We start from the raw sequence: 22,655 nt of genomic DNA, 5'->3' as shown, positions 1-22,655 counted from the left end.
CGCGGCTACACTCTACGGTCGATTAAATTTTGAGTATTCTATAGATTACACTGTTATTGAAAAAGGTTCAATTGAGGTTCAAGCGTAATAATTTTGTCTAACGACGCCATCATTATTGTCACCGTACTCATGGCAATCACTCCGTACTCATCGTAATCATTCTGTACTCATCGTAATTGGTTGTAATCTAGCGTTCTCATTACTGTAATCAATGATTACGTAATCGGTGTACAGGAAAATTCTTAGTGGTTTGCCCCTCGTGGTTTCAGGAGCACTGGAATAATATGTGAAAGGCTTATTTCAGCCTTCAAATATTTGTTATTTAAAAGGGGCAAAAAATAACGACCCCTTCTCCATTTTTACCCACCCGCTAAGCTAAGGTCTATGTGGAAGATCGTCGTTTGTCCCATTTTCCGAAGGGCCTCTTAACTGTTTGGTAGGATTCTTATACTCGGCCTCTCGATCGTGTCCCGAGTCCCGACTCTGTCGTTAGCGGCGAATCTCATTTTGATTCAGCCCATGCCACGCGGTCTTAACTTCTTAAGCCTTGCAGTTTCACCACTAATTTGGACGAGGATTTTAGATGTTGAAAGTGCTTTTGCGGACATTTAAGGTAAAATAATTTGAACTACTACTACTGTCTACTATGTCTATACCATAATGTTCAGCATGTATGAACCAAAATATAGGTAGATTTTGGGTATGGAATGGGGCACATAGAAATACGACGGGCTAGTAACTAGAGTAGCAAGTAGCCATGACGTAATTGATTACTTGAAAACCGCAGTCAAAGGCAGGAATAATTTTGGTAATCAGGTGTACACATTTTGGTCATGATTAATTTAGTCATACCAGGAGTACATAATAACCCCCAAAAGTGGCATTATCTCCCAAAGTTACTATCATTACATACAATCTAGTGTGTCCCCCTGTAGCCTACAATCCGTCTCACATTGGTATTACATTGCACGAGATACTGGCTCCATGAAAGCCTTCCCTTTAGTGCACTCTTAGTATAACCAAAGACGGTATACAGGACGAGGAGTGGAAGCTTATGCCTTTGATAAGGCTAAAGTGTTGTTCTCGCCAATTTTTTGTTAAAAAAAACACAAAGTCTATTAATTAAAAAAAGGGATGCTTGTTTTAGCTTGACCTAATGATAAGAGTTTTCGTAACAACGCTTTTGTACTCTTGGTTTTTAGTTAGTTCTTGAATAAACGCTGCATTAACATGTTCACATTTTAAACTGGTTTTAGACTGATTTAGTAGTAGTACTTAATTAAATTTAATATTTTTTACATCTCCATTCCCGGTTTGTCTCGAATAACGCGAGTGGTTGGTTTTTAGACAATAAGCGCTAGTTAGACCAAAGTGGTTAGACGTCTTTTTACCGGGAGCAAGGCTTTACGTTGGAAAGTAGAAAGGAAAGCGGAGAATGTGGCATTTTTAGTTTATAAGGTATGGTTTCCTATAATTTAAACAATTTTTAAAAGCGAGAATTTAAATAGTCGACCTCCCACTCCCCCTTCTGTATACCCTCTTTGGTATAACACTCGAGAGGTGATAACAAAAGACTGTTTGCGAAGTTTTTCGCTCAGGCATTCACTCCCCCCCAAATTCCTCTATATAAGTCCAAGCTCCCGTTTTTCTGTGGAAACGTAAAAAAAATGAGTAGTGTTAAAGGGTGGGTGAAAAGGAAAAGAAAGTGAATTTTAATAGATTCTTCTACTATAGTTATAAGACCTATCTGCATAGCGAAACATCGAGGAAATATCTCTGAATGATTTTAAAAATCGAAATACTTTCAGATTTCATCAATAATTGAAAACTGGCACCTTCGACCAGTTAACAAAATATACGTGGCATTATTTAGCACGAGATACGTTAAATATTGCGCGTGATGTGATAACACTATCACGCGCCATTGAGCTTGACTTGGAAATTTTGTTAACGGGAAGGCAGGGCGTTACGCGATTGGTCGAAGGTCCTAGCTTAAAATTATTGGTGAAATGTGCATCTATTTTGGTTTTTAAAATCATTCAGAGACATTTTCTGGATGTTTCACTATGCAGATAGGTCTTATAACTAATAGAAGAATCGATTAAAAATAACTTTATTTTCCACTTCACCCTCCCTTTAAGGGTTGCCAAAGTAACACGCAGCCTGTGTAGAAAAGCAAATGTGTTTGCGCTAGCATGGAAAAATACCACCATAAAAAGAGAGACCCCAAACTAAAAATTACCCCAACTCGGGTCACCCCCCATATAAACTTAAGGTGTTCGCCGCTTTGCGGCTAAACCGTAGGGAAAATGGGAAATCTTAGGAAATGACTCTCACTTTTATTTTTTCCTGCCCGATTTCTTTAAGGCGCTAATGAATAGGAAAGGGTCCGAGAGACGTTCCACCAAACCGGTTAATATCCAAACTTATGGAGATAATGGCACTTAATATTATATCAATATCCACCCTTTCCAGAATGATAAGCCTACATTGGGCGGGGGTGGGGGTTATAGTTATAGTTGAAGCCCGCGATTTTTAAATGGTTAAGTGCAATTTGCTCTTTTCACATTTATCCAGCAAAGATGTATTTTTTTGGATTTTTTTGTGTCACGTTTTGAAGGGGTATAGTTTCCAATTTTAATAGGTGCGTTATTCTTATGGGCTTCATCTTGTTTATTAGTTGGTAGTGAGCTTTACTTAGTTTAGACAAGGAGGAATTATGTAGAAGGTAGTGGTAGGCTGCACGAGGAGTAAATTCCCATCCCCCTGTGGCCTTTGTTTAAATTATATGTCCCCCTGCCCCATGATTGGTGCGTAATATTGCTTCTCCCAATTCATTGCCTTTAAATAGATGTTCATTCTGGTGGACGTTAATCACATTCATTATGGACCAGAACATATTCAAATGCTCCAAGTGTGGATGTAAACGATTTTCACCTCAATCATATTTATGCCACATAAGAAATCTTCATAGTCACGAACCCAACCTAAGAATACAGTGTTGTACGTCCCGCTCAAATTGTCCTAATTTTTACAAAACTTACGCTGGCTTGAAAAATCATATATATAGTGCTCATAAAAATGAGTTTATCAAGAAAAACTTTGAACGAATAGAAAATAATCAGATTATGATACAAGAACGTGCGGATGTGGATGGTAATTTTGAAATGATCGACCAAGTGGATGAACTTCCACTGGACAATCACGAGTTATATAGAAATGAGTGCGCATCTTTAAATCAATTGAGCAATAACGCAGTTAGGTTTCTGCTAGAAGTACGGTAATTGCACAAGTTCCCTATTACTGTTGCGCAACAAATTTCAATTGGGGTTGCTAATCTTTTGTCTCAAGCACTTGAAATTAAAACTAATGTCGCGGGTGAGTCTAGTGTGGTGGTTGAAAGCTTTATCAAAAGCATTAGAAATCCTGAGGCGTTACATAAGTATTGCAAAACAAATCTGCAAATGTTAGAACCAGTGGAGTATCAGCTTGGCTATTCAAATTATGTAGGGCGAAATGGTTTACAAAAAATGAACACCTTTCAATATATACCACTGTTGGAACTTTTAAAATTATTGCTGAGAAAAGATGATATCCGAAATGATGTAACAAGGGAAAAATCGATTGAGGACAAAGAATACCTTTCAGATGTTAGGGACGGTTCTAATTTTAAAAATCACTGGCTTTTTTCGAAGATGCCGAAGGCGCTACAACTACATCTCTACACAGATGAAATCGAAGTAGCAAATCCGTTAGGAGCAAAGAAAGGTGTTCACAAACTAAGCATGACCTATATGACGTTAGGAAACATGAGTTCTAAATATCGTAGCAAGCTCTCAAGTATATACTTATTAGTCGCTGTTTTAGACACCTCACTTAAACGACATGGAGGTTATCATAAAGTGTATCAACCTTTATTGGATGATATTATTAAGCTCGAAACTGAAGGCATCACTGTAGCAAATGAAACCTATTATGGGAGCGTTCTTACAATAGCTGGTGATAATTTATCTAGCCACGCTTTAGCCGGTTTTATGCAATCATTTTCTAGAGGTCGTGTTTGCAGATTTTGTATGGCCTCTCATGAAGAAATTGGGAGAAAATTTAGGGAGTCTGAATTTGTGTTAAGAACTGAAGATGTAATAGATTATCATGTGAAAAATGTGGAAAAAAATCCTCTTAATTCGTCGATTTATGGAGTTAAACAAAAGTGTTGTTTTAAGCAACTTTCACAATTTCAAGTTTCCAAAAGCTTTCCGCCAGACTGTATGCATGACTTATTTGAAGGAATTGCACCAAAATTCCTGCGCGCCCTTATCATGACACTAGTAAACAAAGGATTTCTTACCTTATCAGTAATTAATCAAAGAATTAAAAGTTTCAAATATGGGCCCCTTACAAATTCTAAAATTCCAAGTATTCTCTCAGAAACTGTTATTTAGGGAAAATCAAATATTAGTGGATCAGCTTCTCAAAAGCAGTGCTTCTTCCAGTTATTTCCTTTAATGTTTGGAGACTTAGTTGACGAAAATCAGGAGGAATGGAAGTGCCTTCTGATATTAAGCGAGATATTTGAAATAATTTGCTCCCCCGTAGTTGAAAATGCATGGATTCCGTATCTTAAGATGTTGATTGAAGACTTCCTTTCGCTTGCTGCCGAACTTCGTTTAAACATTTTCATTCCTAAACTAAATTATCTCATCCACTACCCAAGGCTTATACCAGAATTTGGACCTCTATTTAAGCTTTGGTGCATGCGTTACGAAGCAAAACACCAGTACTTTAAAGAAATCGTAAAACGATGTAGAAATTTTATAAATATACCTAAAACTGCGGCGAACCGCCACCAGTATTTGCAATGCTATGAATTAAGTGGCACAAATGGGTTAATAGAAGATAGCATCGACGAAGGAAAGTCAAAGTTAATTAGGATGTCGGTTTTGCCCTTGGAACTAGTTAAAGAAATTAAATCATACATTTTTCACGAAAATCCTCTTAAAGAAGTGAAAGACGTTTATCTAACGCCAACACTTCAGTTTAATGGAGTTAAGTACTTAAAAGATACTATGATTGTTCTGGATTTGGTGCAAGCTGAAGAAATACCACTATTTGTTAAAATCACAAATATAATACAAACTTGTAATGTGTGAAACATAACTATTATTATACACGGGTGTGAAGTAATTTAGAAAATTAAAGAAATTTACGGAGATAAACCACGTGTAATTAGAGTTAAATAATAATTTATTTAAAACATCCAAATTAAAAATGAGACGTTTCGAGCCGCGGCTCGTCGTTCAGTCTGGTGAACCATAGTGAGACAGAAAGAAAACTACTTGATAGAGTCAAGGAACATAAAAGAGATGTCAAAAACAAAAAAGAAACAAATGCCATATTTGTTCATCTAAAATTTAATACTTCACACCAGATTAATTGGGATAATATCTCTATTTTGGCTAAAGAAAAGGATTATTTTAAACGTAAAATTACTAAAAGCATATTTATAAAAAAATTTAAACATAACAACTTTAATTTAGAAGCCGGAATCTCCTTAAAAAATAATTGGAACATTAATAACCTATTAAAATATAAAAATAAAAATAAATAAAATCCCGCGCCAACCTGGCACCCTCTAGATGTAAATAATCTCCCAGGGATAAAATGTTATACTCCCCCCCCCCTTTTTTAGATATATTGTTTTTTAGTTTTTTAGTGTATAGCTTATTAATGTGAAACTCACTATGGTTCACCAGACTGAACGACGAGCCGCGGCCCGAAACGTCTCATTTTTAATTTGGATGTTTTAAATAAATTATTATTTAACTCTAATTACACGTGGTTTATCTCCGTAAATTTCTTTAATTTTCTAAATTGTAATGTGTGGCTTGTTTGTGGAAGAATATTTGTGGCAAACAAATTTTACACTCTTTTCAATGCATTCGAAGTGTATGACGCCAAAATATGGAAAATAATAAAACCGGGCGAAGAAAAAAATGGTTATTATGCTCTAGAAGCTTATGCTAAAGAAGGAAAACTTTATGTTCCAATGCGACATGCTTTCAGTAAGCATTGGTGTAATAATTGAGTATGTGTTTAAATCTAACACATTTAAAGCTAAACATGCATTTAATTTTTATTTGTATAGAAACATACCTCCTAATTGTAAAATAGGTAAAATCATTAGTGAAAATTGCAAAATTGATTGCAAAAACAAGCTAAATTACCTTCAGCGCTTTTCAATATGAAATAATTGCGTGTTAAGCCTGATTTTCTCTCGTTTAACGGTAAAACTAAAACGTTTTTTTTTAAATCAGATGCCAGAGTAATTAAAAAGATCTTAACAATCCCAGAATATGCCGTCTGTGAAGATTTGTTGTCTAAAATCAAACAGGTATTCAAGATTACTACCACAAAAAGTTTGTTGTTGCAAGTTTTTGAAAATAAATATGACGATTGGCGCAACATTGGGAATGATGAATTACCTCAACATGAATCGAAATTAAACGATATAGTAAATGAAAATTTAGAGACTAGCGGTACACTGTAAAAAAAGGGGTTCTTCGAGGGTTTTCAATAGAACTCTTACGTTCTAGTTGGAACGCTACAGGTTCCCAGACGTGGTTGAAGGTTCACAGTAGAACAGGAAGGTTCTTAGCAGATCGTATCTAATTAAAAGGGTTCTTGTAATAACGTGTGGGGTTTTAATAGATCCTTGAAGGTTCTTGAAAGAACATTCGGGTTCTTGAAAGATCCTTGAACGTTCTTGAAAGAACATTTGGGTTCTTGCGAGAGCCTTCACGGTTCGTGAGAGAACATTCAGGTTCTCGATAGATCCATGAGGGTTCGTGAAAGAACATTTCGGTTCTTAATAGATCCTTGAGGGTTCATGAAAAAAATACGGGTTCTTGAAAGATCCTTAAAGGTTCGTGAAAGAATACTGTTAGAAAAAAAGGTTATTCATGGGTGTTTTTTAGAGTGTTTTGTAACTGGGATGGTACTTTCTCCGTAAAATCGTGCTAGTTGACTCTTTTTAGGTATTTTTAAAGGAAATGGCGATTCACTGGTACTTAGAAACACCTTTAGGTTTTATTAACTCTTCCAATTGTGCTTTAATCTGCTGGGTGTTTTTGTTTCAGTTGGAAGGTGTTCTATCAATCGGTGCTTAGAAAAACGGCACGGTGTTAATTGACCCTTATTGAAATGTTTTTAAACGGAAATATAAGCCGCGTTTACACGAGCTTGCACAACCGTTGCCAACGCATTGGAAACGATTACACAACCGTTTATAACCGAATCAATTCCGAATCGCATTGTTGTTTGACATAAAACTGTTTGAATGGTGGGGATGAACACCTTTGGGCTTTACTTAACACTTTTTTGCTCATATGGTGTGTTTTTAAGTTAAAGGTTTTTCGATATGAACTTAGATCGTGAAGGGTGAAGAGAGAAATCATCTATTAATTCTACCTGCATAGTGAAACATTCCAAAAATATCCCAAAGATTTTAATAATCAAAATTAATTTATAATTCTTCGCACTACCTTATACTAAATATTTGAAGGAACTCATACTTATTTTGATTTTTAAGTCATTGGGAAATAATTCTCGGAGAGAGAGAATGTCTTCAAATTAGAGGAATTCATAAAATTACTTGAATTTTCCCTTAACACAGGTTTTTACCTCTCCGAGTGACGATGACGTCACGAAGAGGTATAACACTGGACGTGTCTGTGTGTGTGTGTCTGGCTATCACCGCGTTCGCAGTTGGCAAATCAGAGCAACCGTGTTCGCAATTTCCGGACCGCGTTCGCAGTTAACAGAAATTAGGAAAATTCTACTTCATTACGCTATCTCCACACTTGTCTTTCGTATGGTATATACCACATACACGCAAATCTGTACTTATTGGCTTCTGACAACACCATTGGTCTTCTGTGTATACCACATACACGCCAATCTGGAATATTGGCTTCTACTACATTATCATCGTTGGGGTTAAGATGTACGCGCGATCGGCTACGGTTACGAGAAACGTTTAGCCTCCCAATGGCAGGACTTTCACCAAATGCTCACGCAATTGCTCTTATTCTTTTCATTTGTGAATGAATCGCCTTATATACCCGAAATTTCCAAAAAATTGTGAAAACGCTGTACGCTAGAAGTCAAACGTCAACAATAGCTATGTTTAAATTCATTTTAAGAATTACGTTTCTTAAAACGGCTTAACTAGAATTAAGGTAAAATACTGACGATTAAAAAATTAATATCAGTTATTTTTATTTAATTATTTAAGATAATCTTCTTTCCTTTGGAACGGCACAAGTGAAAGTTTATATAGAACGAGTAATGAAGATTGCATATAAATAGAAACACAAGGTTAATATAAAGCGAGTAGGATGAATTGATCTCTTACAAAATCATAACATTTTCTTATTGCTGAATATTAAATGAAAATATGTTAAATATGTTTCGGCATTACGATTCCTTTAGTAGTTTTGTAGCTATAAAGCTCTGTTTCATTTCAATATTCCAAGAAATTATTTTATATTAATATTTCAAATTTGGTGTTTACTCTTTAATTCAGCTTTACTACATTTATATATAGTGTAAACTTATACTTCATGGTGAAATGTTTTTAAAGAGTCACCAAGGGAGAAAAATTGAATATCATTGTCATGATTGCAACCTAACACTGTTAAAATAAGAACCTCTATGAAGTGGTCATATGATATAGGGAGTGGGCGTTTGTCAGGGAGGGAAAGAACATCCGACGTCATTTCATACCTCTACTTATTGGAGCGTTTGTAGGCGCGATGCTGAAATTCCCCCGTTAGGGGTATGGAATCGAGGTAAGAGATATAAGCCTGTGACGTGGCAAGAATGGGTTTGCCCTCTCCCTATAATATATTTCCAACGGATTTGAAACAAACGAGGGTTCTGAGTCAAAATAAATCAGGTTCAGATTTGAACTAAACCGGAGTCAGAGTCGAGCTACACGGGTTCTGGGTTGACTGCAACACGGTTCTTAGGCTAACTCGACAGGGTTAAGAGTCAAACTCGACAGGGTTCAGAGGCAAAATCGATAGGGTTCAGAGTCGAACTACACAGCGTTCTGATTATAACTAAACAGGGTTCAGAGGCAAACTCGACAGGGTTCAGAGTCAAACTACACATGGTTCCGATTACAACTGAACAAGGTTCTGATGCACACGCCACATGATTCAGGGAGGAACCTAATACGGTTCCAAAAGAAACTAACTTGGTTCAAAGAAAAACCCCAGCTCGGATCGTAGATGAACTCCTTATAGCTTTATAGAGAACTCATATCAAAGAGTTCTTTGTAGATTAAAAAAGGGTTTAAAATAGGGGACAAGCGTTAAGAACCCTTTTCTCGGCAAAGTAGAACCTTTTTTTCTTAGAGTGTAGGACACTGCTAACAGCGCTGGGCTCTGCTGAACGCGGCCCAGATTCCACCATGATTATAAAATCTAAGCCTAATTATTTAATAGTGTATTTAACTTTCGGCTCACTCTGAACCGTTAATGTCTCTGCATTACAGAAACGAAAACCAAACCCAAGCGTTTACTTTTTGGTTCACTAGGCCTATTGACAAATAAAAGTTCATTTGACCAACATAGTAGCGTTGGGCTTGTATTCACTTTAGGAAGGACTATGCTTAAAACAGATGTAGTATAGCTTAAGTAATATATAAACATCCATTTTAAATAATAATATTAAAAAAATCTTTGGAATATCAAAATGAAATAGAGATTTAAAGCTACAAAAGTACTAAATGCATCATAGTTACGAAAAATATTTCCACATATTCATTTTATATTATGGAAAACGGGAATATTAAGGTTCTGAAGGATTTCTTTACACATCAAAACAAAACGAACTTCTAACGCAGCGCACTAGTGTTACAACGGAAGGACACATATAGACAAACACATAGACTGCTGTTTTACCCTTTCCGTATTAATTTTGAGTTTAGAGACATGATTATCTTAAATATTAAAATAAATATAATTAATATTAAATATTTTCTTCGATAGTTGTTCGCCTTATTGAGCGTTACATCGTTTTGAAAAAGAATAATTAAACATTCTTGAGAGACTTGACTAATATTGGCGTTTGAAATGAAGCATACGCCGGTTGCTTCGCCTTACTCAAATAGGTAGTATATAAGGGTGTCGAATCGCAGCTATGGATAAGAACAGCGCAATTGCGTGAACCTTTGGTGGAAGCCCCACCATTGGAAGGCCAGACGTTTCTCGTAACCCTGGCCGATCGCCGCGTATGTCTTAACCTTAACGATGATGATGGAGTAGAAGCCAGGTGTACAGACTGGTGTCCATGTGGGATGGACAAAAACAAAGACCAGAAGATGGTGGTGTTAGAAGCCAGGTGTACAGACTGGTGTCCATGTGGGATGGACAAAGAGCAGATGACGGTGGTGATTAGAAGCCAGTGTGTACAGACTGGTGTCCAAGTGGGATGGACGAAGACCACAAGAGGGTGGGGATTAGAAGCCAGTGTGTACAGACTGGTGTCAATGTGGGATGGACAAAGAGCAGATGGAGGTGGATTATAGAAGTCAGTAAGATGGACAAATGGCCTGAGGATAGTGGTGTTAGATAGGCAATGCATAATAGCCATTGTAAGTGGAATACAATTTTTCAAATTTCCGGGAACTGTAAATGCGGTCCGGAATTTGGGAAAACGTTTGCTCCGATTTGAAAACTGCGAACGCGGTCCCCTGGGGTGTAAGTCAATAACAACAGACTGACACACAGACAGACAGACAGACACCTCGAAATTAGAACCTCTCCGTGACATACGTCACTCGGAGAGGTAAAAACCATATCTTCAAGTGACATTTTAAATCGAGCAATCGCGGTTACATTCATTTGAAATGATATATTAGAAATTTTTTTCTTCAATTCACGTCGTTTAAAAGTTGAAATAACCTTTTTCTTTAAAAGTTCCAATGTAAATACAATTGTTGATATTGTAAGACAAATGATAATAATTAAAGCGTACGAAGTTGCCATGTATGCCGAGATATCCACCGATTTATCCAATGTTTTTATTTTCAGTAATGCACTTGTCTTCTAACATCTAATATTCTTTTCTAATAGCATCGTCGATTATTCCGGGTGCGAAAAAATATCGTACCCTGAAAGATACAAAATCAATATCATTGCAATATTTCACTCGGTGAAGTTTTTATTCTAGTGAGTTAGAGAGATTATGGATCACTAGTTGAAAATGGAATTTACCTTTGTCGATAGAAAACCAATTTGTACACGAGCAAAGAAATTGTAAATAGTATAGCAATGGATATGTACAAGTACTACATGTTATGGATTCCCTTCTTTTACCTTCCATAAGCAATTTTGCTTAGGCGAATGTTCAGCAGAAATAAAACTTCCAACCCCTTTCTTCAACGTTTTGAGGGAGAGAGAAATTCGAATTTTCTCTTTTTACGAATAGGCGAAATTTCAAGCTCATAACTCAGGAGAAATATAGTTCCTTTCCCAGACAAGACCTAGCTCCTTCCGCTATAATTTACCGCAACCTGACATATATTAGTGTATGGCATATTTGGTGGGCTGAATTTTTACTTATAGTTTGGAATCCATCAGGCGTATCCATGATATCTCAGGAATGGATCATCCAGTATTGTTTAAAGCTGGGTGTGAAGAGAATTCATAAAAAATAAGTTTCTGTTTAACTATGTTCAAAAAATGAACTAGTCGAAAAAGAGCTAAAAATAATTGTCTTTAATTTTGTATTTTTTACTCTATTAAATATTAATTTTAGTTGCTTTAAAAAGACGATACGAGTTTACCTTTGATCGCTAGATTTAAGTTGAAATTAGTTAGCCTTGAGTTTTTAAAGACTGTACCACCCGAAACTTATCGCGCAAAAATAAAGTATTGTTTTTCGATCACGTTACTAATTGTGCGAGTACATATATTTCTTCAACTAAATATTATCCTATACCTTTAGATAAATTCAGTAGATTTCGACGAGTATAGTCGGGATTAATTTCATGGTGCACGTTGGGGACGTGAAATTAAGAATTTATTTTTCTTTTCTTTTGAGGTAATTCAAGTTAATTTTCAAGAAAATATTTAACTAGTTTCAAAGTACACTGTTTAAAGTTAGACGAACAGATTGGGAAACTAAATAAGGATTTCGTAAGCTCACGGGCTATGTTTTTTTACTTGCAACAAAATAGTTTTGTAGCTGCTCAGTGCTCCGTTTCAGAATAGATGATAGGACTGTTCACGAGCTCGAGCCAGCTCGGGCTCGTGACGAGCCGAGCCGAGCCGCCACTTTTGCGGCTCGATTTATTAACGAGTGAGGTTTTTTACGGTCAAGCCGAGCCGAGCTGACAGGCATCGAGCCACTACGACTCGCGAGCCGGCTCGCGAGCTTAGTCACTGATATAGTGCTTTCCTTTTAGTCTTTATTCTCTCCACCAATAGCATTCCTATGTATTTTTACATGAAATAAAGCGTGGGAAAAATCTCTCGTCTCTAACCTTGAGCATATTTTACCGAGCGGGCTTTACTGAACCACTACATTCCTAAACATGGGATGGTTCTCAAGTTTGACGTTGGCAGTAGGAATTTTTTTAAACATCTGTATATTAATCGAGCCAGCTCGGCTCGGCTCAATCATTTTCGAGCCGAGCCGCCGTTTTTTTGACTCGAGCCGAGCCGAGCTTTTAAAAAGGGCGGCGTTATTACACAGAAATCAGCATAATATGACCAAGTTTACTTTTTTAAAAAAACGTTTTTGTGCTGTGATCTGTCTGTTTTTTCACTTCACGACCAAACTCAGTTAAAAGAGGGTAAAACTCCAGTGATATTGTCATTCTTTGAAGTTCATCTGTTTACGGGAGAACCATTCATTATCCTTTCTAAGTTTCGAAATAAAGGTATATTAATTGTTGCAAAGTTCTTTTCAAATGAAGTCATTGAGAGCGTTAATTTTCAGCTCGTTTTTACCTCTCCGAGTGACGATGACGTCACGGAGAGGTATTGCACTGGACGTGTATGTGTGTCTGTCTGTCTGTCTGTCACACACCACGTGACCGCGTTCGCAGTTTGCGTATCGGAGCAAACGTGTTCCCAATTTCCGGACTGCATTGACAGTTCACGGAAATTTGGAAAATTGTGTTTGTCTCCGCTGGCTATTCTACTTGAGTTCCCACACCACCAGTTTTGGTTTTCGTCCACTCCACATGGACACTAGTTTGTGTATACCACATACACACTAATCTATACTCATTGGCGTCTAACAACCACCATCTACTGGTCTTTCGTCTATACCACATAGACACCAATCAGTAACATTGGCTTTTACTCCATCGTCGTCGTTAGGTTTAAGATTTACGCGGCGAGCGGCTAGGGTTACGAGAAACGTCTAGCCTCCCAATGGCAGGGCTTCCACCATCGGTTCACGCGAATGCGTTTTTACCTATTATTATAATGGAAACGAATCGTATATATACCCCAAAATTTGAAGAAAGCGGGAAAGAGGGGTACCCTTCACTTTAAACGTCAATATTAGCAAAGTTTCGAAAGATAATAGGAACAACTTTATTTTAAACGATTTAACTATTTTTAAAGTTATTTACTGGCGATTAAAATAATTAATATCATTTATATTTAATTAATTATTTAAGATAAACTTATTTCTATGTACTGACACAAGTGAGAGTTAATATAGAACGAGTAATGAAGATTGCATCTGAATCGAAACACTACACGCATATCAAAGTTAAAATAAAGCGAGTAGGATGAAAAGATCTCTTACAAAACGATAACATTTTCTTTTTGCAGAATATTAAATGGAAATACTTAAATATTTTTCGGCATTACGATTCTTTTAGTAGTTGTGTAGCTATAAAGCTCTGTTTCATCTCAATATTCCAAGAACATCTTTTGATATTAACATTTAAAATTTGGTGTTTACTTTTTAATTCATATTTACTACATTTATATATGGAAAAAAAACGTAACTTTTAGCTTCATTAAATAATAAGGATGTTAATACTTTATCTCTCCTTACGTGTTGAAACGACTGGGTTTAAACCAGAATTGTCCTTGTTTCATGTCCTCTTATAAGGTCTTAACGGTTCAGAGTGAGCCGAAAGTTAAATACACATTTAAGTGATAGATATTAGGTCCTCATTATAATTATTGAGGATACGCAGGAAATTATTAAACGCTTTAAACTTTACAAATAATCATGGCAATATCTCGCCGGTTAGATCTATGTATTTCCGGTTTGACTCATTGGCTGGCGGACCTGTGTTTGGAAAGTAAATTCGTCTCGGCTCGGAGAGGTTTATTTTGGTTTCCCAACTTGTTTACTTCGTATTAGTAATACTTTTTGTGTGTTCATTGAAATGCTTCGTTTCATGGTTTACAATAAGAAAATTTCAAGAATTGTTGAAAAGATTTAATATAGAATAGAATAGAAGTTTAATGTGCATAAAAAGAATCACGGGGGATTCACGGGATTATACACAGGCAACGGGGTATATACATGTACTAGGAACTAATTACAATAAATTATGGAAACAATTAAAAAAATGTCAGGTAACAATAATAAATGGAATATTTACAAAATTTACAGAGAAAGGAACTATTACCAGTAAATTGAGAAAACATAAATATTAACAATTCAAAGCGAAATACACAAAAATTAAGAGAAAAACCGTGAAAATTTTAAGAAAGAGAATCAAATTACAGCAAGTAGAAAAAACATTTAAAGATTAAACAAATCAAATTTAGGTTCACGAAATTTAATAGAAAAAATATCAAAATGTTCAGTAAATTTGTTACACGTGGCTTGCATTCGAATTAATGGGTTTAAGGTAATTTTCGGTAAATAAAAAATGGAGCGGTTTCGCGAAGTCTGGTGGACTTGAAAGTTAAATTTTTCTAGAAGGGCGGGGAAAGTTACAAAATGGTGGATAAGTTTATTCACAAATTTAATTTCATTAAGATTTAAAAGACAGCGCAATGTAGGAGAAGCAAGAATATCAAGTTATGTAATCATAATGAGCTTTGGGTATAAAATACGTATGACAATATTCTACGAATTTTCTCTGAATGCGTTCTATTCTGTCAAAGAGGTGAGCGCTAACGCCACCCCAAGCAACCCATTCATATACGGCACGTGAACGTACAAGGCGTAGGTATAAAAGTCGGAAATGTACAAGAGAGCCAAGTTTACGGGCAAGTTTTAGGGCTACACCGAGGGTGCGGCTACATCTACATGGTCAGTAAAAATTAGATTAGAATCAAAGATAACACCAAGATCTTTGGCCTTATCTTTGATAGGTATGACAGAATTATCAATAACGTAACGAGTGGGTATTGCTCTACTTATGCGTCGAGTGTAGGTAACATAACTGATTTTAATAACTTTTGAAAATAGTAAAAATCGTAGGAGTAAAACGAATCGAGGATTCATTCATCATCGAAACGCTTCACCGAAACATCTAAATATAGATTCGATTAAGAGCACGGAGATTAACCTATATATTTGGTTTAATTGTGTATGGCAGACCTTGGGACTGCTGCTCAAACAAAGTAATGACTATTATTGATTTAATGTATCTCAATTCACGCCACAAGCAGAAATTGTCCAATGCTACTTAATTACCAAGAAACGCAAATAGAAGCTAGTTGGGAAACGCAAATAGAAGCTAGTTGGGAAACGCAAATAGAAGCTAGTTGGGAAACCAAAGTAGAGATCTCCGAGTAGAGACGAGAGATATGTACCAATTTTAGAGGTTTTTTCTTAAATAAATAAATAAATATAATTGATTAAGAAACGTTATTCGTAAAAGCCTTTTAGACATAGCTATTGATATTATAAAATTGTAGCGTTTGATTCTTTAACAATATTTGGGAATTTAGGGTATAAACGTTGGTCGATTCCAAATAGGGAGTAAGAAATGGCACAATTGTGTTAACCAATGGTGGAAGTCCTGCCATTAAAATTCTAGATGTTTCTCCGTAACCCTAGCCGATTGCCGGGTAACCTTAACCCTAATGATGAAATGGAGTAGAAACCGATATTGCTTTCTGTGAACACGTTCTTTCCAAATTACCAATTGTGAACTCGGTGACAGACACACAGATACGTCGAGTGTAATGCCGCTTCGTGACGTGTTCAACACTTGCAGAAATAAAAAAATCAATAACAAGGTCCACTTAAATCCTCAACCTGGTTAGTATAATGCGTTTTCCCGGCGTACAAGCGCTTATTATCATAAGCGACAATGAAAGAAACGGTGGTTTTATTTGGTGAATCACACGTTTCCTACGCTTTTCTTACTGCACAGTTCCTGTTATTTCTGTTTGCTCTATTTATCTAGAAATTGAGAGATAATCTTGAGTTGACTTGTATTAAATAAATTGCAGTGGCAGTTCAAAGTGATCGTCCCAATAATTTCGCCTTTCGTATCGTGTGGTCGTCTTGGTTGCTATCAGTTTTGGTTATTACGGTCTTCGTTTCTAGTTACATGAAGAGCGACTTTTCTGTCAAATCATATGACATATTAGAAACAGCTAGTGATAATTTGAAATATCCAAACATAACACCCGCTTTAGTTAGGGATTCCCTAGAAACTAAGTTCTTTTGGACTAAAGTGAGTTTCACTTTCAAACAATTTCATCTATGAATTACGGTAAACGTTTGTTGTTTCTTCAAAAAGAATGGAATCCCAGGAATTAGCTCCAAAGACTTTCAACATTCCTTGTTCAACAAAATGGTGAAAGTTGACCAGTACGAAAAGAATCAAATTCTAGGTGGACTACAATATCGAAAAAATGCTTTATTTACGCACGTCAGTGATTTGAAACAAAGCTTTAATAAATTTGTTAAGAAAGACAAAATTAACATTAAAGTTAAAATTCGCAAATCAACCAACATTGTCGAAACATTTCTGGAAGTAGTTAGGATAAATCGCTTTGATAACGCCTCAAATACTGTTGAAAATATAGTACAAGGGTAAGTTCGTGAAGACATTAAGTTCATAAGAGCAGCGTACAGGTAATAGATTTCTATTTGAAGGATCATGAGAGTTTTCGAGACCAAACCGTTCGACTATATGAACAGGGATCAAGGTTACATCTTGGATCGCATGTTATGGAATATCCCACCTGAAGAATTTCATAGTTTAAACGTGGCTTCAACTAGTGGCGCTTCTCTCTTATATGTTTTCTGTTTGGCAATTGCTTTGTTAAATTCCATCCTTGAATTATTGCTATTTGTGCTTTGCAACGCGGAAATTAACTTCTGGTTTCTGTAACGAAACAACAGTTATTTTAATGATGACCGATAGCCGCAATTTTTGGTACGGGATATAATCAAGATTTAAACGGTACTATTTGGATCATAGTTGTACTTTACATCTAGATACAACCTTCTTTCTATTTAAAAATTGCATCGAGTGCAATAAGGCCTAAACATCAAAGCGATAAACAGAGTCCTTACTACTGTATATAATTCTTTTAAGACTCGTTTTCAATTTTTAAATTTCTCTTGTTCTACAATAAAAGGTCAGGTAAAACTTGAATAAGTTGATATTAAATTACTCTCTTTTTTTAAATTTAATGTTTGAAATTATGATTGACTTTGCATAATTGCAAACTTAAAATGTTGGTATGGATTTTAAATTAAAGTTGCTATGATAGCGATTATGAAAATAAAAAACTTGAGGCCAAAGAAGAGCTTATTAAATAATAAATATACATACTTTGACTATATCGCCCTTTTTCGGGGTTCGCTGTATGCTATTAAACACGTGACATAAATGTTAGCACATGAATGTTTTCAACCGAATATGTGATGATAGAACCAAAGTCTAAAGCTATGGCTCAATGTTCTTATTAGTAACAGTTAATGTATACAATATAGATGTTAAAAGATACATTTAAGCATAAATGTATTTTAAGAATCTCGCACGTTATCAAAAACCATATCTTCAAGTGACATTTTAAACCGAGCAATCGCGGTTACTTTCATTTGAAATGATATATTAGATCTTTTTATCTTCAATTCACGTCGTTTATAAGTTGAAAAAACATTTTTCACTAAAAGTTCCAATGTAAATACAATTGTTGATATTGTAAGACAAATGATGATAATTAAAGCGTACGAAGTTGCCATGTGTGCCGAGATATCCTCCGATTTATCCAATGTATTTTTATTTTCAGTAATGCACCTGTCATCTAACATCCAATATTCTTTTCTAATAGCATCGTCAATTATCCCGGATGCGAAAAAATACCGTATCCTTGAAAGATAAAAAACCAATAACATTGTGATATTTCACGCCGTGAAGTTTTAATTCTAGCGAGTTAGTATGTATGTACAGTATCACTAGTTGAAAATGGAATTTATCTTTGTCGATAGAAAACCAACGTGTACACGAGGAAAGAAATTGTAAATAGTTTAGCCATGGATATTCACACGTGTTATGGATTCCCATCTTTTATCTTCCACAAGCAAGTTAGTTTAGGCGAACTTTCAGCAGAGATAAGACTGCCAACCCCTTCCCCAACCTTGTGAGAGACTGAGGGAGAGAGAAATTCGTATTTTCTCTTTTTGCGCATAGGCGAAATTTCAAGCTCATAACTCCTAAGAAATATAGTTCCTCTCCCAGACAAGACCTAGCTCCTTCCGCTATAATTTAGCGCAACCTCACATACATGGGTGTATCGCATATTTCGATGCCTTCATTTTTACCTATAGTTGGGAATCCATAATGCGTATCCATGATAACACAAGATCATCCAGTTTAATGCTTGGTGCACGTTGGGAACGTGAAATAAAGTATATTTTTCTTTTCTTTTGTGGTAATTCAAGGCAATTTTCAAGAAATGATTTAACCAGTTTCAAGGTACACTGTTTAAGGGTAGACACACAGATTGGGAAACTACATAAGTATTTTGCTAAGCTCCCGACCTATGTTATTTTGGTTGCAAAAAATAATTTTGATGCTGCTCCGTTTCAGAATAGATGAATCGTAAAGTCATACAAGTTCAATTATTACTGTTTCGTACTTTTGGAATTGAAGGATGATTAACTAAGAAAAGAGTAGGGCGTGCGTATAGTAGGGAAAATCTATCAAATGTACTTTTACTTAACCGATCTCTTAGGAATGTGCACTGAACGCCTCTGTGTTACGTCGACAATAACAGTGAAAGCAATTTTGTGACTCTCATATTAAGCAGCATAAACCTACATTGTATTAATAGATTCCAGTGCATTTTTATCAATTGTGTCTTTGTTGGTCCAAAGAACATTTCCTTGAGAGTGAATATTTGACGGGCTTCGATAATAAATCGGACCGAATTCGTTTTTTAAAACATCTTTGCAAAAAACCTTTTTGAAGTCTCGCTGATCATCATGCCAGTGTAAAAATACTAAACGTCCATTTCTAAGCCCAGACGTCAAAAATTTGTATGTGGTTGAAAAATACCAGCGCTTTCGCTTTCTCAGTTTAACACCAGTACTACCTGGAATATTCTAATTAAACATTAATATAAAGATAATTAAGTTAAATATATCAATTTCTTTCTTACATTCATAGTGTTCCTAAGAGGTAGTTATAGGGTCGAGGTACAATGCGTGTGATCAATTTTGAGTCGAAACGTAACTTCTATGACCAATTTTGCCACAGGGGACAGATACCCTTATGAACATGTTATCATCATAAGAGTGCTTCAATTCAATTAAAAAACTGACAATGCTAATTTAATGAAAGTAAAACAGTATTTATCATAACTTGACAAAATCGGTCATTGAAGTTAAATTTTCGACTCAGAATTGATCACCCACTGTACACCAGTCGTATAACTACCCTAAATTGGAACGCGTTATTGTGTTTATTACTTCTAAAAAGTCAGTAATTCCTGGTGAATCTCCTTCATTTATTATCTGAAGAATTTTAAAATCAAGAATATCACTCAGATGATCAATGTAGTGTCGCGATTTATTGACGAGGTTCAGCAGAATAACTGAATTTAAAATATTGTGAAACAATATCATCGAAATCCACCATACAGAGAACAATATTCTAGTTGGTCTTCCCACCTCACCGTTATAGGACATGGCTGAAAATCAATTCTGTTTTTTACCAAACTAAAGCTTTGTCCACATTGAGCTCGCGCTCGCGTGTTCGCGCCTTCGTCTATTCGCACCTTTGCAACAGATCAACAAAAACATTTGCGTTACTGTTCAGATACACGCAAATATTTTGCTTCTCCTATTTTGAGAGCCAATGAAATTCGAGCAATCATTGCGCCATCTACCCTTTGTTTATAAACAAAAATAAAAGTTTTTGCTAGTGAAATGGCGCCTGATGAAAGAACTCGTCGTATTTTATTAGGTTCAGCCTGTTTATTATTACTGAGGCGTCGTCAAAAATGTAAACGAAAGAGATCAATTTGGGTCAGAGAAATTTTCAGGGACCGCAAAACTGATGGGGACTTTTATAATTTGGTTCCGAAATTAAAAATGGCATATCAGATTCGTGGTGATCGATTGTATGTTGAGTGCTTCAGAATGAGTCCAACACAGGTGGAGTACCTTTCGGGTCTTGTAGGGCCTTATCTAATTAAAGAGACCACGAACTTTAGGGAACCCATTTCGTCAGCTGAACGGCTATTAATGACCCTCCGGTAATAAAGATTACACTATGTTAAAATGACAATCATAACCAAAACATATTGCAGGTTTCTCGCTACCGGAGATGGATATCGAACAATTTCTTTTGCGTATAAAGTTGGAAAATAAACTGTTGCTGAGATTGTTCCTGAAGTGTGTGAGGCCATTTGGAAAGCATTGACCCACCTTTATTTCCAAAAGCTAACCAAACCAGCTCTACTAGCAATAGCCAAAGATTTTGAGATAAAATGGAACTTCAAAAACTGTGTAGGTGCAATAGATGGCAAGCACGTGAACTTAGTGGCCCCACCAAATTCTGGTTCAAAGTTCTACAATTATAAAGGAAGCCATAGCATTGTCCTAATGGCCGCTTGTGATGCACATTACCGCTTCACTTTCGTTGATATTGGAAATTTTGGAAGAATAAGCGATGGTGGTGTTTTTGGAGCCAGTGAGCTTGGCAGGGCTCTAGATACTGATTTCTGTCCCCCAAAGAAACTATTGAAGAACCATCCTATTCCAATGCCTCATTGCTTTGTTGGTGATGAAGCATTCCCATTGAAAACCAACTTAATGAAACCCTACCCTGGGAAAGGTGTCACCCCAATGCGGAGGATCTTTAATTATAGATTGAGCCGAGCAAGGCGCTGCATAGAAAATGCATTTGGGATTCTAGTGGGTCGGTGGAGATGCTTGACGTCAGCATTAAGTGTACTACCTGAAAATGCCACCAAGATTGTTCAGGCAACTGTCACATTACATAATTTCTTAATGAACAAAGACGGTGAAATGGGCAATAGAATATATACACCCCATGGTTATGGTGATTGGATCAATTTACAAGGACATGTCATTCACTGTTAAAAAAAACCGACCAGAACTAATCCAAGTTTGGGCGTTTTCGACCAAAGGTGGGAAGATCCCAAAATGGTCTGCCAAGTTTGTACGAGTCTTACCAAATTTGCACAGGTCCCAAAATGGCATACCAAGTTTGCACGTCTTTGACCTAAGTTGCACAAATCCCGAAATGGCATACCAAGTTTACACGCTTTTGACCCAAGTTGCACAAATCATAAATTAACACGCCAAATTTGCACACTTCTGACAAATTTTGGCCAGGGAATCAAATGTCCTGTCAAGTGTACTTTAAGATTGCACAGATCGTGATACACTCTAAGAAAAAAGCGTTCAATGGGCATTCAAACTTGAACACAATTTTTCAATCTCGAACAGTTTGGAAATAATAGGCGTTCAATCGCGAAAGGTGTGCAGAATCGTTCAAAATAACATTGAAGGTGTTCAATCCGGACAGTTTTCCTAATACGCTATGAGGTTTATTAACAAAACCTTCATTAAAAATCCAATAGTATCCGATAATATCTCAACAATTTACTGTAAAATGCTTAATTATCCTAAATGAAATATAAATTGGTCTTTACAAACATCATTTTAAAATAATATGAAAGGAAATGTCAAGGATTATTGCGTATTTCACCTTTCCCTTATATTTATAAAAGACTTCAAATTGTTTGAAAATGAAATTATTTGCTAGTCCATTATTATCGGAAGAAAATAACAGTGACGAAATTCGTCAAGAGCAGTCCCTGGAGGCTATTTACTACTTTTCGTTAACCGTCCAAGGTGCGGTAGTACGATCTAATGGAAACTCTCCATTTTGGTTCCGGTTGATTGGGAATTCGGTACATGGGAAAGGAATCAAGACCAATATCAAAGGTTGGCATTATATGAAATAAAATAGTCCGATACACTATTTAAAACTGCCACCAATTTGTCATTGTCATTTTTACCATGCAAAATTTACACATTATATGTGCCAAATTGTCGACTTTACTGTTAAATTTTGCATCCCTAAGAAGAAATCCTACCACACACAGTGTTCAACAAAGAGCATGAAAGTGCTCAACCTATCACATCGTTTTGGTGTT

General features: G+C 36.0%; 1 protein-coding gene across 1 annotated transcript; it reads left to right on the top strand.

The window, feature by feature from the left end:
• Positions 1-326: 326 nt before the first annotated feature.
• Positions 327-5,141, top strand: LOC149677931 (uncharacterized). The gene is made up of 2 exons (XM_089837463.1): positions 327-613; positions 2,852-5,141. Exon 2 carries the CDS (start codon positions 3,465-3,467, stop codon positions 4,440-4,442), a length of 978 nt encoding a protein of 325 aa, XP_089693589.1. The 5' UTR covers positions 327-613; positions 2,852-3,464; the 3' UTR covers positions 4,443-5,141.
• The last annotated feature ends 17,514 nt before the right edge of the window (positions 5,142-22,655 follow it).

This window comes from Phalangium opilio, unplaced genomic scaffold, assembly GCF_054372755.1.
Source record: "Phalangium opilio isolate 3A_F unplaced genomic scaffold, DU_Popi_V2 ptg000043l_1, whole genome shotgun sequence".
Taxonomy (NCBI): Eukaryota; Metazoa; Arthropoda; class Arachnida; order Opiliones; family Phalangiidae; genus Phalangium; species Phalangium opilio.
The sequence above is the reverse complement of the archived record's forward strand: the minus strand, read 5'-3'. Positions and strand labels throughout refer to the sequence as shown.

Excerpts from the sequence above, each read along its gene's own strand:
- LOC149677931 (XM_089837463.1), top strand. The coding sequence starts at position 3,465 with ATGTTAGAACCAGTGGAGTATCAGCTTGGCTATTCAAATTATGTAGGG.